Here is a 14562-nt window from a genome sequence, read left to right as displayed (position 1 = left end):
CTAGGAGCCAGTTCTTCTGGTTCCAGGGTTAGGATTTCTAGAGCATTAATAAATTAAAGCTGGAAGGGATATCTACTGCTTATTAACTTCAAGTCCTTTACTCTGAGGCCCAGGGTGGGAGAGTGACCAAGATGAGTGCCCACCAGCCCAGACTCTGCATCTACCACACTGACCTGATCCCTAAAAATCATACCTGCCCATATCAGAATAGAGGAAATAAAGGCTTACCAAAGTGTTAGAAGAATTATAATCCTCAGCTGATTTATCTACAAAAGAAAAAAGACAAGTGATTCAGTCAGTAAACAATTACAGTGAATCCTTTCTTGAGACTTAAGAAGCCTATTCAGTAAAATACTTGCCAAGCTTAGAATAACAGTGTTACTGATACTACAGTCTCAATACCATGCTAAATACTTTATACACATTACCACCTCTAATCCTTGCTACAGCTGGGTACTATTATTATGTCTACTTTTATAAATTTGGAAACTGACATTCATTGAAGTGATTTGTCTACAAATTATTTAACACACAGGTTATTAGGAGTCAAGATTTGAATCCTGGTCTAATTCTAAATACTATGCTATAACTATATCCACATTATCAAGCCTCAGTGATTAAGGAAATTTCCTCCATTCTAAGAGAAAAGGAAACAGTTCCTGACTGGTATCACCCTGAGACATCTATAACAAATCAGCATGCGACTTCAGCTTTTAGAAAGGATCCTTCTATATCCATGTCTATTCGCCACAAGGAGAGAAAAACTAAGGAAACTTAGTTAAAACTTAGAAAAACTAAGAAAAACTTAGGAAAAGAGCTTCCCGGGTAGCTCAGCTGGTGAAGAATCTGTCTGCAATGCAGGAGACCCTGGTTTGATTCCTGGGTGGAGAAGTTCCCCTGGAAAAGGGATAGGCTACCCACTCCAATATTCTCACTTGGAGAATCCCCGTTGATAGAGGATCCTGGTGGGCTACGGTCCATGGGGTAAGCGTCGGACATGACTAAGCATCTTAGCACAACACGGTCATGTCAAGTATAATTAAAGGTATGGTCTTATTTCTGACAATTTCTGACACTAGATCTAAACTCCCTCAACATCACCAAATTTTATTAATTCCAAGATATATATTTTTTCACATTAACATCTCTGAAACAAAGATGTGTCCTACAGTCAAAGGTATTTCATGATTTAATTGGCAGCTTCTTTTTTCTTCATGTATGTAAAATAACAATGCATCTTACAATCAATGATATCTTAAACTTGATAAAGTATGATACACAAACCCAATGGAGATCTAGCAAGAAAATAAGTTTAAACACCAAGTACTATGTTTGGATTTATTCTTTAATCCCTAGAAGTCCAAGAAGAAATTGATTTCATCAGTTCACCAACAATGGAATTAAGGAGAAGAAATATTATATCAAATCCTACATCTACCTCACCAGGAAACAAGCCCAGATAATGTCCAAGATCTCACATACATGAAAGTGTCAGGTATAGCTCCTGTGATCCTGTGACAAATTATGAACCCACAAACTGTGATAATATGTTCTTAAAGCAAGCCCTGAATGGCAAGCTGTACCCTAGAGAAATCAAATCAGGATATAGCTTAAACATAATTCACTTGTTTTTCTTGTCCAAAAGCAAATTCCATACCAAGCAGAATACTATGCCTTCACTGCACCACCTCCAACCTTCCGTAGTACTACTGTTTTTGAGGACTGGGTATTCTGGTAATAAACATATCTCAATCATATAAAAGAAGAGTAAGTTTGCACCTTCTAAATGAGATGTACAATTTTTATATATAAAAATTAAATTTCATAGCACAGAATGACACAGCAGAAAGCACTTCCAATCCCTTCATTTTACAAATAAATAAACTAAGGTTCAGAGGAAAAGAAACTGGTTTAAGATTACATAAATCAAATGCCACAAATCCGTGGCAAAGAGGGCTAAAACCCAGAACCTGAGGTTGTCAGTTCAGTTCAGTCACTCAGTCGTGTTCAAATCTTTGCGACCCCATGGACTGCAGCACACCAGACCTCCCTGTCCATCACCAACTCCCGGAGTTTACTCAGACTCCTGTCCATCGAGTCGGTGATGCCATCCAACCATCTCATCCTCTGTCGTCCCCTTCTCCTCCCACCTTCAATCTGTGCCAGCATCAAGATCTTTTCAAATGAGTCAGCTCTTCGCATGAGGTGGCCAAAGTATTGGAGATTCAGCTACAACATCAGTCTTTCCAATGAATATTCAGGACTGATTTCCTTTAGGATGGACAGGTTGGATCCCCTTCCAGTCCAAGGGACTCTCAAGAGTCTTCTCCAACACCACAGTTCAAAAGCATCAATTCTTCGGTGCTCAGCTTTCTTTTGGGCTTCCCTGGTGGCTCAGAGGTTAAAGCGTCTGCCTGGAATACGGAAGACCCGGGTTCGATCCCTGGGTCGGGAAGATCCCCTGGAGAAGGAAATGGCAGCCCACTCCAGTACTCTTGCCTGGAGAATCCCATGGAGGGAGGGGCCTGGTAGGCTACAGTCCATGGGGTCGCAAAGACTCGGACACGACTGAGCGACTTCACTTTCAGCTTTCTTTTTAGTCCAACTCTCACATCCATACATGACCACAGGAAAAACCATAGCCTTGACTAGACAGACCTTTGTTGGCAAACTAATGTCTCTGCTTTTTAATATGCTGTCTAGGTTGGTCATAACTTTTCTTCCAAAGAGTAAGTGTCTTTTAATTTCATGGCTGAAGTCACCATCTGCAGTGATTTTGGAGCCAAAAAAAATAAAAGTCTGCCACTGTTTCCACTGTTTCTCCATCTATTTGCCATGAAGTGATGAGATCAGATGCCATGATCTTTGTTTTCTGAATGTTGAGCTTTAAGCCAACATTTTCACTTTCTTCTTTCACTTTCATCAAGAGGTTCTTTAGTTCTTCTTCACTTTCTGCCATAAGGGTGGTATCATCTGCATACCTGAGGTTATTGATATTTCTCCCGGCAATCTTCATTCCAGCTTGTGCTTCATCCAGCCCAGCGTTTCTCATGGTGTACTCTGCATATAAGTTAAATAAGCACAGTAACAATATACAGATTTGATGTACTCCTTTTCCTACTTGGAACCAGTCTGTTGGTCCGTGACCAGTTCTAACTGTTGCTTCTTGACCTGCATACAGATTTCTCAAGAGGCAGGTCAGGTAGTCTGGTATTCCCATCTCTTTCAGAATTTTCCACAGTTTATTGTGATCCACACAGTCAAAGGCTTTGGCATAGTCAATAAAGAAGAAATAGATGTTTTTCTGGAACTCTCTTGCTTTTTCCATGATCCAGCGGATGTTGGCAATTTGATCTCTGGTTCCTCTGCCTTTTCTAAAACCAGACTGAAGTTGTCAATCTAGTCTAAATTTTGCTTATCACATTACCTATTAATTGGTACAGAAAATAAAGTGTTAAAAAAACAGGAAACAAAAAAAAAATTGGCATGAAAAATTGTGCTTTGGTTTTAGACAGCAAAGGATTTAAAGACCAAGTTGAAAACACACTTACATCACTGGTGTATCACTCAACTGATATGTTAAGGCTCTATGAATAAATCACTTACTTCCCCTGAGCCTAAATAATTTCTCTGAGTATGCAAAATGTGGGTAACAGTACTTGTGCTGCCAGTCTCTCAATGTCATCATGAGAATCAAATGAGATAATTTATGTGCAAGCATATACAAATTGAAGTAGTGTTGTCATAATTAATATGAGAATAGTATGAGAAGAAAGGAAATAGGAAAATGAGAGAGAGGACATTTAAAATAACTATGCCATAAAAAAATGAGATCTACTGTATAATACAGAGAACTATATTCAATACCCTATGATATACTGTAAAGCAATTATCCTTCAATTAAAATTTTTAATAAATAATTTTTTTAAGGGAAAAAATATCGTATGATAAACCATACTGGAAAAGAATATTTTAAAATAGAGTGAATATATAACTGAATCACTTTCCTGTATAGCAGTAACTAACACAACACTGTAAATCAATTATACTTCAATAAAAAAATAACTATGACAAATATACAGTTTTGCCTGGAGCTGCTTTGGTCTTCAACTTACAGAAAACAAAAAATCCTTCAATGTTATTCATTTATGGATACATCCAGGAACATACACACAATACCCTGAATGTGTATATCATATACCCATATTCACTCATATATACTTAAAGGGGACTTTTTATATTCCAAACATACAGAAACCCACAGAGCTGCTTCCATAAACATAAACAGTATTTGTATATATCTACATACATACACATAAAAAGAGATTATTTCAAAGACTTTGCTACTGAGGCTTTCAAAACCAGCTCATAATCTGACATCTCCATGACAAACTCTTGAAAACACAAACCCTAATCTAGAAAACTTTCCTACCCATGATCCCTCAAACCCAATACTGCCTTGGAATAACTCACTCCCTGAATGGAAGAAGTGAGATAGATCCAGCGGGCACAGATATCAAGGAAGGAATATGCTAGGGACATGTATAATGCTCTGCTGGGCACCACTATGAGAATGAGCAAAGCTGCAGTTTGTCATCCTCACCATCTGTGCCCTTTGCTACAAGCCAGATACTTGCTGGGAAAAGCATCCTTCAAAATCAGTTAGTTCATCCTGGTTCTCACTATCCCCAACAACACTGACCTTTAAAAGAGACAACAGTAACACCAGCATTAAGCACTGAACTCAGAGTTAAGAATAGTGGTTAAGAGACTATTAATTTAGGCACAATAGAAAGGCATTTGGGGCTCTAATGTTTGCAAAACAAGAGGAAACTGGAAGTGGTATATACTAAAGATACTACTTGCCCTAAAATTCTAAGATGCTATATAAAAGGCAAGTTTCCAGAAATGTAGGCCTTCTTAGGACTTGCTTAAGAAAAGAAAAATCTCTCTGCCATGGAAGGAGGTGTTCTGAGTAAGAGTTACTAGAAGGAAGTGGTAATTCCTAGTCCAGGAATTAGGAGACCTGGATTCTAATTCCAATTCTGGTATGAAAAACATTCTGAAAAACACAGCCCTTTATGCAGATACAACGAATACATCTAAAGAACATTTATTATTATATTTGGCCTTTTTTCATTTGACTGATAAAAATTCATTTCTTGAGGAAGAAATTGGGCTTGCCTACTTAAATGTGTTATCACATAACTTACTGATATTGAAACAATGATAACAATGGCTTACATTTCCACGGTGCTGTTTTATAACCTACAAAGAATTTTCACATCAGTGAGCTCATTTATTCTCATTACAACCTCTTGAGATAGGAAATAACATCCCCATTTTGAAGCTCAAAGAAATAAAGTAATTACTAAAATCTAGTCAGTATCAGAATCCAGATTTTCTAGCACAAAGTCTATGTTTTTATACATAATATCACAGTATTTTTTAGAAACATGCCGTTTTAGAGTAAAGACTCAAGTTTGATGCAAAAACCCAAAATCGTAGCTCTCAAATTCCAAAATTCCATCTTAGTGAAAGTGCCATCTCTACTCTTCCCATAATGTTCTTCCTTCACATCAACAGGCATCCAATATGAAAACATTTTTTTTTGGCCCTAGACTGTCCTGGACACAATCTCCATACCTGTAAAGCTCATATACTTCTGGCTGTTGGAGGTCTTCTTTGAGTTATAAAATTCCAACACATCCAGAACAGCCTGCGGGTTTTTCTTCTGCTCCGACTTAGTGATATTTGATGTCTGAAGCAAGCGGGCCCATTGCTCTGGCATCCCCTGTAAGAGAGATATATAAGGCTGTCAGCAAGGCACACAGTCACAGGGACCCTGAAGCAAATTCAGAACTAACTGTGGAGTGGAAGATTGGTTCAAGATGGGGAAGCAGAGGACATGTGCTCACCTCCTCCTCCAACAGTTAGTTAGTTTAGCACAACTAACTGCTAAACAGTTAGCTAGTTTGCTGGAACCCATCAAAAAAAAATCCAAAGACAAAGGTGTAGCCGCAATGAGATCATAGGACAGGCACAATCACTGTAAAACCAAATCCAATATCCACCAGGTGGGAGACCCACAAACTGGAGAACAATTTTACCACACAGAAGTTCTGCCACTCTTGTGAAGATTCTGAGCCCTACGTCAGGCTTCCCAGACTAGGAGTCTGGCAATGGCACTAGGAAACCCCAGGGAATCTAACTTTGAAAGCCAATGAGATTTGACTACAGAACTTCCACAGGACTAGGGGAAACACACTCCACTTTTAGAGAGCACATACAAAACGTTGAGCCCAACAGGACCCAGGGAAAGGAGCAGAAACCCCATAGGAGAATGAACCAAACCTATCTGCTAGTGCTGTAGAGTCTCCTGAAGAGGCAAGGGGTGGCTGCGGCTCACGGTGACAAGGGCACTGGCAGCAGTACTACCCATTGGCATGAGCGCTCCTGCAGGCTGCCATCAGCCCTATCATAGAGCCTTTAGGTCCAGGGTTAGGTCACCTCAGGCCAAACAACAAACAGGGAGGGAACACAGTCCCACTCATCAGCAGACAAGTGGGTTAAAGTCGCTGCCCACAAAAGCAAAATCAAGAATACTATACCTCTTGAGATAGGAAATAACATTTAGATTTGACATGGAAATCAAAAGATTTAAAGACAAGCAAAAACTAAGAGAATTCAGCACCAGCAGACCCACTTTGCAACAAATGCTAAAGGAACTCCTCTGGGTGGGAAAGAGACTAGCAACTTTAAAAAAGAAAACTTCTATATATATGTATTGTTATATCAAAACCTCATGGGTGCAGCAAACCCAAAAACTACATTGTGTGTTAGTCACTCAGTCATATCCGACTCTTTGCAATGACAAGGACTGTAGCCTGCCAGGTTCCTCTGTCCATGGGATTCTCCAAGCAAGAATACTGGAGTGGATTGCCATTTCCTTCTCCAGGGGATCTACCTGACCCAGGGCTTCAACCAGGGTCTCTTGCATTGCAGGTAGATTCTATAGATACACATAAGCAAAAGAAAGATCACCCCAAACACAACACTAAAGATGGTAATCAAACCGCAAGAGAACAAAGGAGGAAGGGAAGAAAAAAGACCTATGAAAACAAACAGAATAATTAACAAAATGGCAATAGGAATATACATATTGATAATAGATTATATGTGCCAACCAAAACACAAAGACCGGCTGGGTGGATACAGAAACAAGACTCATATAGATGCTGTCTACAAGAGACTCTCTTCAGACCTAGGGATACATACAGACTGAAAGTGAGGGGTTAGAAGAAGGTATTCCATGGAAATCAAAATTAAAAGAAAACTGGAGTAGCAATACTCATACAAGACACAACAGACTTTAAAACAAAGACTGTTACAAGAGACAAAGAAGGACACTACATAATGATCAAGGGATGAATCCAAGAAGATATAAAAACTGTAAACATATATGTATTCAACATAGGAGCACCTCAATATATAAGGCAAATTTTAACAATTGTAAAAGGGGAAATCAATAGTAATGCAATAGTAGTGGAAATTCAGCATGACTAATTATTAGAGAAATGCAAATCAAAGCCACAATGAATATTACCTCACACCAGTCAGAATGGCCATCAACAAAAAATCCCCAAACAATAAATGCTGGAGATGGTGTGGAGAGAAGGGAACCCTCCTACACTGTTGGTGAGAATTTAAATTGGTACAGCCACTATAGAGAACAGTATGGAGGTTTAGTTTAAAAAACTAAAAATAGAGCTACCATATGACCCTGCAACCCCACTCCTGGGCATACATCCAAAGAAAAATATGATCTGAACGGATACATGTATTCCAGTGTTCATTGCAGCACTGTTTACAAGAGCCAAGAAATAGCCAAAAGAAGCAACCTAAATGTCTGACAGAGAAATGGATAAAGAAAATGTGGTATAGACAGACAATGGAATACTACTCGGCCATAAGAAAGAATGAAATAATCTCATTTGCAGCAACATGGATGGACCTACAGATTATTATACTAAGTGAAGTAACTCAGACAGAGAAATATCATATGATACCCCTTATATGCAGAACTTGAAAAGAAACAATACAATTAAACTTACTTACAAAATAGAAACAGACCCACAACCTTAGACAACAAACTTATGGTTACCGAGGGAAAGGATGGGGGGAAGGGATAGTTAGGGAGTTTGGGATCACCACCTACACACTGCTATATTTAAAATAGGTAACCAACAAGGCCCTACTGTATAGCACAGGGAGGTCTGCTCAATGTTACATGGCAGTCTGGATGGAAAAGGAGTTTGGGGGAGAATGGATACATGTATATGTATGACTGAGTACCCCTGCTGTCCACCAGAAATTCACAACATTGTTAACTGGCTATCAGTCAGTTCAGTCGCTCAGTCATGTCTGACTCTTTGCAACCCCATGGACTGTATCACACCAGGCTTCCCTGTCCATCATCAATTCCCGGAGCTTGCTCAAACTCATGTCCATCCAGTCGGTGATGCTATCCAACCATCTCATCCTCTGTCATCCTATTCTCCTCCTGCCTTCAATCTTTCCCAGCATCAGCATCTTTTCTAATGAGTCAGCCCTTCGCATCAGATGGCCAAAGTATTGGAGCTTCAGCATCAGTCCTTCCAATGAATATTCAGGATTGATTTCCTTTAGGATTGACTGGTTTGATCTCCCTGCAGTCCAAGGGACTCTCAAGAATCTTCTCCGACACCACAGTTCAAGAGCATCAATTCTTCGGTGTTCAGCCTTCTGTATGGTCCAGCTCTCCCATCTATACATGACTACTGGAAAAAGTATAGCTTTGACTACACAGACCTCTGTTGGCAAAGTAATATCTCTGCTTTTTAATATGCTATCTAGGTTTGTCACAGCTTTCCTTCCAAGGAGCAAAACTCCAATATAAAATAAAAACAATTTTTTAAGTTTTTTTAAAAGAACTAACTTTGATAACTGATAGCAGCTAAAGATGAGTTTAGTCATTCCTTTCTCTGCTCTCAGAGCTTCTCACAGGCCTCTCTTACAAGACATCTTACTGTATCAGTTAACTTCTTGAGATGTTTGTTCCTCACCAGGCTATTCCTCCTTTAAAGCATGAACCTTATCTGATTTGTCTCTGGATCATCAATGCCCACCACAGAGTCCCTGCCAAAAGGCCACTTAACCGAGGTCTATTTAAGGAATGGAGATTTAAAGGCTTCTCTGGTACAATTCTGGAGGTGTAGAAACTGTCCCTCTCAAGAACATGAGAAGATAGTAATAGGGGTCTCAGGAAAAGACAGAGGCATCAGGAAGTCTGGAAAAGATTAAATTTAACAGTGCATAGCCAGAACTCTGAAAGACCAAATGTCTTTCTGTGACCCAAAACTTACTGTAAACTCGCCTGTGACAGCATCAAAACCAACGTGAATCGTGTGCTCAAAATCTGAAGGAAGAGAAATCTCTGGCCGTTCCTTCTCCTTCTTTTTATTTGCTGCAAGAGAAACAGGAAAAAGGAGGTAAAAACAAGGATATGACTACATCTTTATTTATTTAGCTCTTTTGTTGAGCTCTAAGCTCTTTTAAAGGCCAAGGACTATGATACAAATTTACCTGTGTATTTACAGAGCCCAAAACCAGACCTAGATTGAAGTAGATGCTCAATTCATGATTAAAGGTTTAATTTTTCATTGAACTAAAGTAAGGCAGGAGCAGACAGAACATTTATCAAAATGTCTTAGTTTTACCACTAATGAGTCTGTTGATCCAGGGCAAGTAACTTCCTTTTTCTGAACCCTGGTTTCCCCATCTGCAAAATGAGAAGACTCAAGTAAACGGTCTCTAAAGAGCCTTCCAACCCAGACATCTTATATTCTATAAGCTTTTAAAACCTGCTTCTACCTTTTGATTCTTGATTATGCATCACTTTAAGGTTCTCCACATTATGGAATTTTAGATTTGGAAATTGTTTCTTAAAATGAGTATCTAATAATTAATCAAGTACACTGATTCAAGTTACTTTTTTCTATTATAATTGATTTACAATATTAGTTTCAGGTGAACCATACTGTAATTCAATATTTCTATAAACTATCCTCCATTTAAAGTTGTTATAAAATATTGGCTATATGCCCTGCACTGTAAAATATATCTCTGTATCTTATGTATTAATTCAAGTTCTTCATATGTAATAATATTCACTGTGGCCTCACAGCAACCTTATCAATTAAGTACTATCATCCTTACTTTGCAGATAAAGATGCTGAAGCATAGAGACTAAGCTATTCGCCCAAGATCAAACGGTTAGTAACAGCAGCAGTCAGACTCAAATCTAGGTAGTCTGGCCCAGGCTCTAAGTTCTAAACCACTATTCTATGCTGCCTCCCTAGGCTAGGACCTCAAAGAATCATTAGCAGGTGTTCACTAAAGGTCTGCTGATCTGGCACAAAAAGCTTCAATATTTACAGAGTTATTGTGCCCTTGTCATACCCTTGTGTTCCCCCCAAATTCATATATTCTAACTCCCAGTACCTCATAGTATGATCTTATTTGGAAACAGAGCCATTGCAGATATAATTATTTAAAATATGATTAGGTCATGAAGTAGGTTCAGTCCCTAATCCTGTCAATGTCCTTATAAAAAGGGAATATTTGGAGACAAATGCACACAGGAGGAGATAAATGCAGAGATCAGAGCAGTGCTTCTTCAAGCCCAACAAATTTTTCCTCACAGCTCTCAGAAGGAACCAACCCTACGAACACCTTCATCTTGGACTTCCAGCCTCCAAAACTGAAAATTTCTTGTTTAAGCTTCGTGTTTGGGGTAATTTGTTGCAGCAGCACTAGCAAATTAATATAACCCTCTCCCAGCTAAAAAGAATTTCAGGTCTTGGTATTAGCTAGACCTAGTCCACTGGATGGAGAAGGCACTGGCAACCCACTCCAGTACTCTTGCCTGGTAAATCCCATGGATGCAGGAGCCTGGTAGGCTGCAGTCCATGGGGTCACTAAGAGTTGCACATGACTGAGCAACTTCACTTTCCCTTTTCCCTTTCATGCATTGGAGAAGGAAATGGCAACCCACTCCAGTATTCTTGCCTGGAGGATCCCAGGGACGGAGGAGCCTGGCAGGCTGCAGTCTATGGGGTCTCACAGAGTCAGACACAACTGAAGAGACTTAACAGCAGCAGCAGCAGCAGCAGCAGCAGCAGTCCATTGGAGCCTCAATGCAATTTTGTAACAAGTAGGATAGTGATACTGGTGCCCATTTGACAGAAGAAACCAGAAGTTTCAAGAAGTTAAGTAGCCTTTCCAAGGTACAGAGCAAGTCAGCAGCAGATTTAGGGCCAGGATTGAGGTCTTCAGGCTCCCAGCCCCAAAGCCTTTGTATTCTGGCACTCCTCAGTCAGTTCAGTTCAGTCACTCAGTCGTGTCCGACACTTTGCGACCCCATGAATTGCAGCACGCCAGGCCTCCCTGTCCATCACCAACTCCCAGAGTTTACCCAAACTCACGTCCATCGAGTCGGTGATGCCATCCAACCATCTCCTCCTCTGTCGTCCCCTTTTCCTCCCGCCCCCAATCCCTCCCAGCATCAGAGTCTTTTCCAATGAGTCAGCTATTCGCATCAGGTGGCCAAAGTACTGGAGTTTCAGCTTCAACATCAGTCCTTCCAAAGAACACCCAGGACTGATATCCTTTAGAATGGACTGGTTGGATCTCCTTACAGTCCAAGGGACTCTCAAGAGTCTTCTCCAACCATAATTCAGAAGCATCAATTCTTCGGTGCTCAGCTTTCTTCACAGTCCAACTCTCACATCCATACATGATTACTGGAAAAACCATAGCCTTGACTAGACGGACCTTTGTTGGCCAAGTAATGTCTCTGCTTTTAAATATGTTATCTAGGTTGGTCATAACTTTCCTTCCAAGGAGTAAGCGTCTTTTAATTCATGGCTGCAGTCACCATCTGCAGTGATTTTGGAGCCCAGAAAAATAGTCTGACACTGTTTCCACTGTTTCCCCATCTATTTCCCATGAAGTGATGGGACCGGATGCCATGATCTTCGTTTTCTGAATGTTGAGCTTTAAGCCAATTTTTTCACTCTCCTCCTGTCACTCCTACTATATATAAAATAGATAATGAAGACCTACAGCATAGCACAGGGAACTCTACTCAATACTCAATAATGGCCTACATGGGAAAAGAATTCAAAAAAGAGTGGGTATATGTATGTCAGATTCACTTTGCTATATACCTAAAACTCAACACAGCATTGTTAACCAACCCCAATAAAAAAAACTTTTTAATAAAATATTGAGTTGGAACAAATTTTCATTCAGGCTTTCCTCACCATCTTACAGAAAAATGCAAATGAATTTTTGGCCAACCCAATAAAAACTATAATTTCACACACACACACAATTCAATAATAAGAAAACAAACCGATGAACGACATAGGCAAAAGACATGAAGAGACACCTCACTAAAGAAGATATACAGACAGAAAAGATACTCAACATCATATTTCATTAGGGAACTGAAATTAAAACAATAAAAACCCCTACACACCTACTAGAATGCCAAAATCTGAAACTGACAACAGAAAATGTTAACAAGAATATGGAATAACAAGTATTTTCATTCATTAGAACTAGGGATGCAAAATGGTTCAGTCACTTTGGAAGAAAGGTTGGCAGTTTCTCAAAAAATTAAACATACTCTTACCATACAATCCAGCATTCGTGCTCCTCCGTTATTTACCCAAAGGATCTGATAACTTATTCACACAAAAACTTGCACGTGGATGTCTGCAGCAGCTTTATTCATAACTGCCAAAACTTGGAAGCAACCAAGATGTCCTTCAGTAGATGAATGGATAAACTATGATACATCCAGAAAATGGAATATTTTTCAGCACTAAGAAGAAATGAGCTATCAAGCCATGAAAAGATAATGAGGAACCTTAAATCCACACTACTAGGTGAAAGAAACCAATCTGAAAAGACTACATACTACATGATTCCAACTATCTGACATCTGAAAAGGTAAAACTATGGAGACAGTATAAGGATCAGTGGTCGCCAGAGATGAGAGGGGAAGGAAGGATGAGTTACCAGAGCACAGAGAAATTTTGCTGCTGCTGCTGCTGCTAAGTTGCTTCAGTCGTGTCCGACTCTTAACGACCCCATGGACTGCAGCCCACCAGGCTCCTCCGTCCATGGGATTTTCCAGGCAAGAGTACTGGAGTGGGGTGCCATTGCCTTCTCCGAGAGAAATTTTAGGGTGATGAAAATATTTTGCATGATACTATAATACTGTGTGTGTGTATACATATACATATATATATTTATTCAACTCACAGATTCACAACACCAACAGTGAAGTCTAATGTAAAATATGGATGTGAAGCGAATATGATGTGCTGATGTAGGTTCATCTATTGTAACAAATGTACCACCTAAGGACAAGATGTTGGTAGTGAGATTAGATGTGCATATGTGGGAGCAGAGTGTTTACAGGAAATCTGTGTACTTTCCACTCAATATTGCTGTGAATCTAAAGCTTCTATAAAAAATAAACTTTTTTATAAAGATTTTGAGAACTCTGCCCTACAGACTTATATCCTCTATCTCCCACTACAGGAAAACCTTGTTTTACTATGCTTGGAGTTATTATACTTCACAGTAACTAAGTACTTTTTACAAATTGACAATTTGTGGCAACCTTGCATTACCAGATGATGATTAACATACTTTAGTGATTAAAGTATTTTTCACTTAAGGTATGTACACTGTTTATTTAAAAATAGATGTTCATTTAATAGACCACAGTACAGTGTAAACGTAACTTTTATATTCACCTAACAGAAGCAGAAGATATTAATAAGAGGTGGCAAGAATACACAGAAGAACGTACAAAACAGATCTTCATGACTCAGATAATCACGATGGTGTGATCACTGACTTAGAGCCAGACATCCTGGAACATAAAGTCAAGTGGGCCTTAGAAAGCATCACTACAAACAAAGCTAGTGGAGGTGATGGAATTCCAGTTGAGCTATTTCAAGTCCTGAAAGATGATGCTGTGAAAGTGCTGCACTCAATATGCCAGCAAATCTGGAAAATTCAGCAGTGGCCACAGGACTGCAAAAGGTCAGTTTTCATTCCAATCCCAAAGAAAGGTAATGCCAAAGAATGCTCAAACTACCACACAATTGCACTCATCTCACATGCTAGTAAAGTAATGTTCAAACTTCTCCAAGCCAGGCTTCAGCAATATGTGAACCGTGAACTTCCAGATGTTCAAGCTCGTTTTAGAAAAGGCAGAGGAACCAGAGATCAAATTGCCAATATCTGCTGGATCATGGAAAAAGCAAGAGAGTTCCAGAAAAACATCTATTTCTGCTTTATTGAGTATGCCAAAGCCCTTGACTGTGTGGATCACAATAAACTGTGGAAAATTCTGAAAGAGATGGGAATACCAGACCACCTGACCTGCCTCTTGAGAAATCTGTATGCAGGTCAGGAAGCAACAGTTCGAACTGGACA

The 14562-nt window shown here is 39.5% G+C and overlaps 1 protein-coding gene across 4 annotated transcripts in view; it reads right to left on the bottom strand.

Moving 5' to 3' along the window:
* The window catches only part of PAK1 (p21 (RAC1) activated kinase 1), a 160671-nt gene that overhangs the window by 53410 nt on the left and 92699 nt on the right, over nt 1-14562 (bottom strand). For all 4 annotated transcript variants that reach the window (XM_070782772.1, XM_019955101.2, XM_019955102.2 and 1 more), the window contains 3 exons: nt 9405-9505; nt 5647-5794; nt 229-266 (listed from right to left, as the gene is read on the bottom strand). In XM_070782772.1, the coding sequence (XP_070638873.1) occupies nt 229-266; nt 5647-5794; nt 9405-9505 (287 nt within the window). The remainder of the gene's footprint in view (nt 1-228; nt 267-5646; nt 5795-9404; nt 9506-14562) is intronic.

This window comes from Bos indicus, chromosome 29 (assembly GCF_029378745.1).
Source record: "Bos indicus isolate NIAB-ARS_2022 breed Sahiwal x Tharparkar chromosome 29, NIAB-ARS_B.indTharparkar_mat_pri_1.0, whole genome shotgun sequence".
NCBI lineage: Eukaryota > Metazoa > Chordata > Mammalia > Artiodactyla > Bovidae > Bos > Bos indicus.
This window is presented reverse-complemented; position numbering and strand designations above follow the sequence as displayed.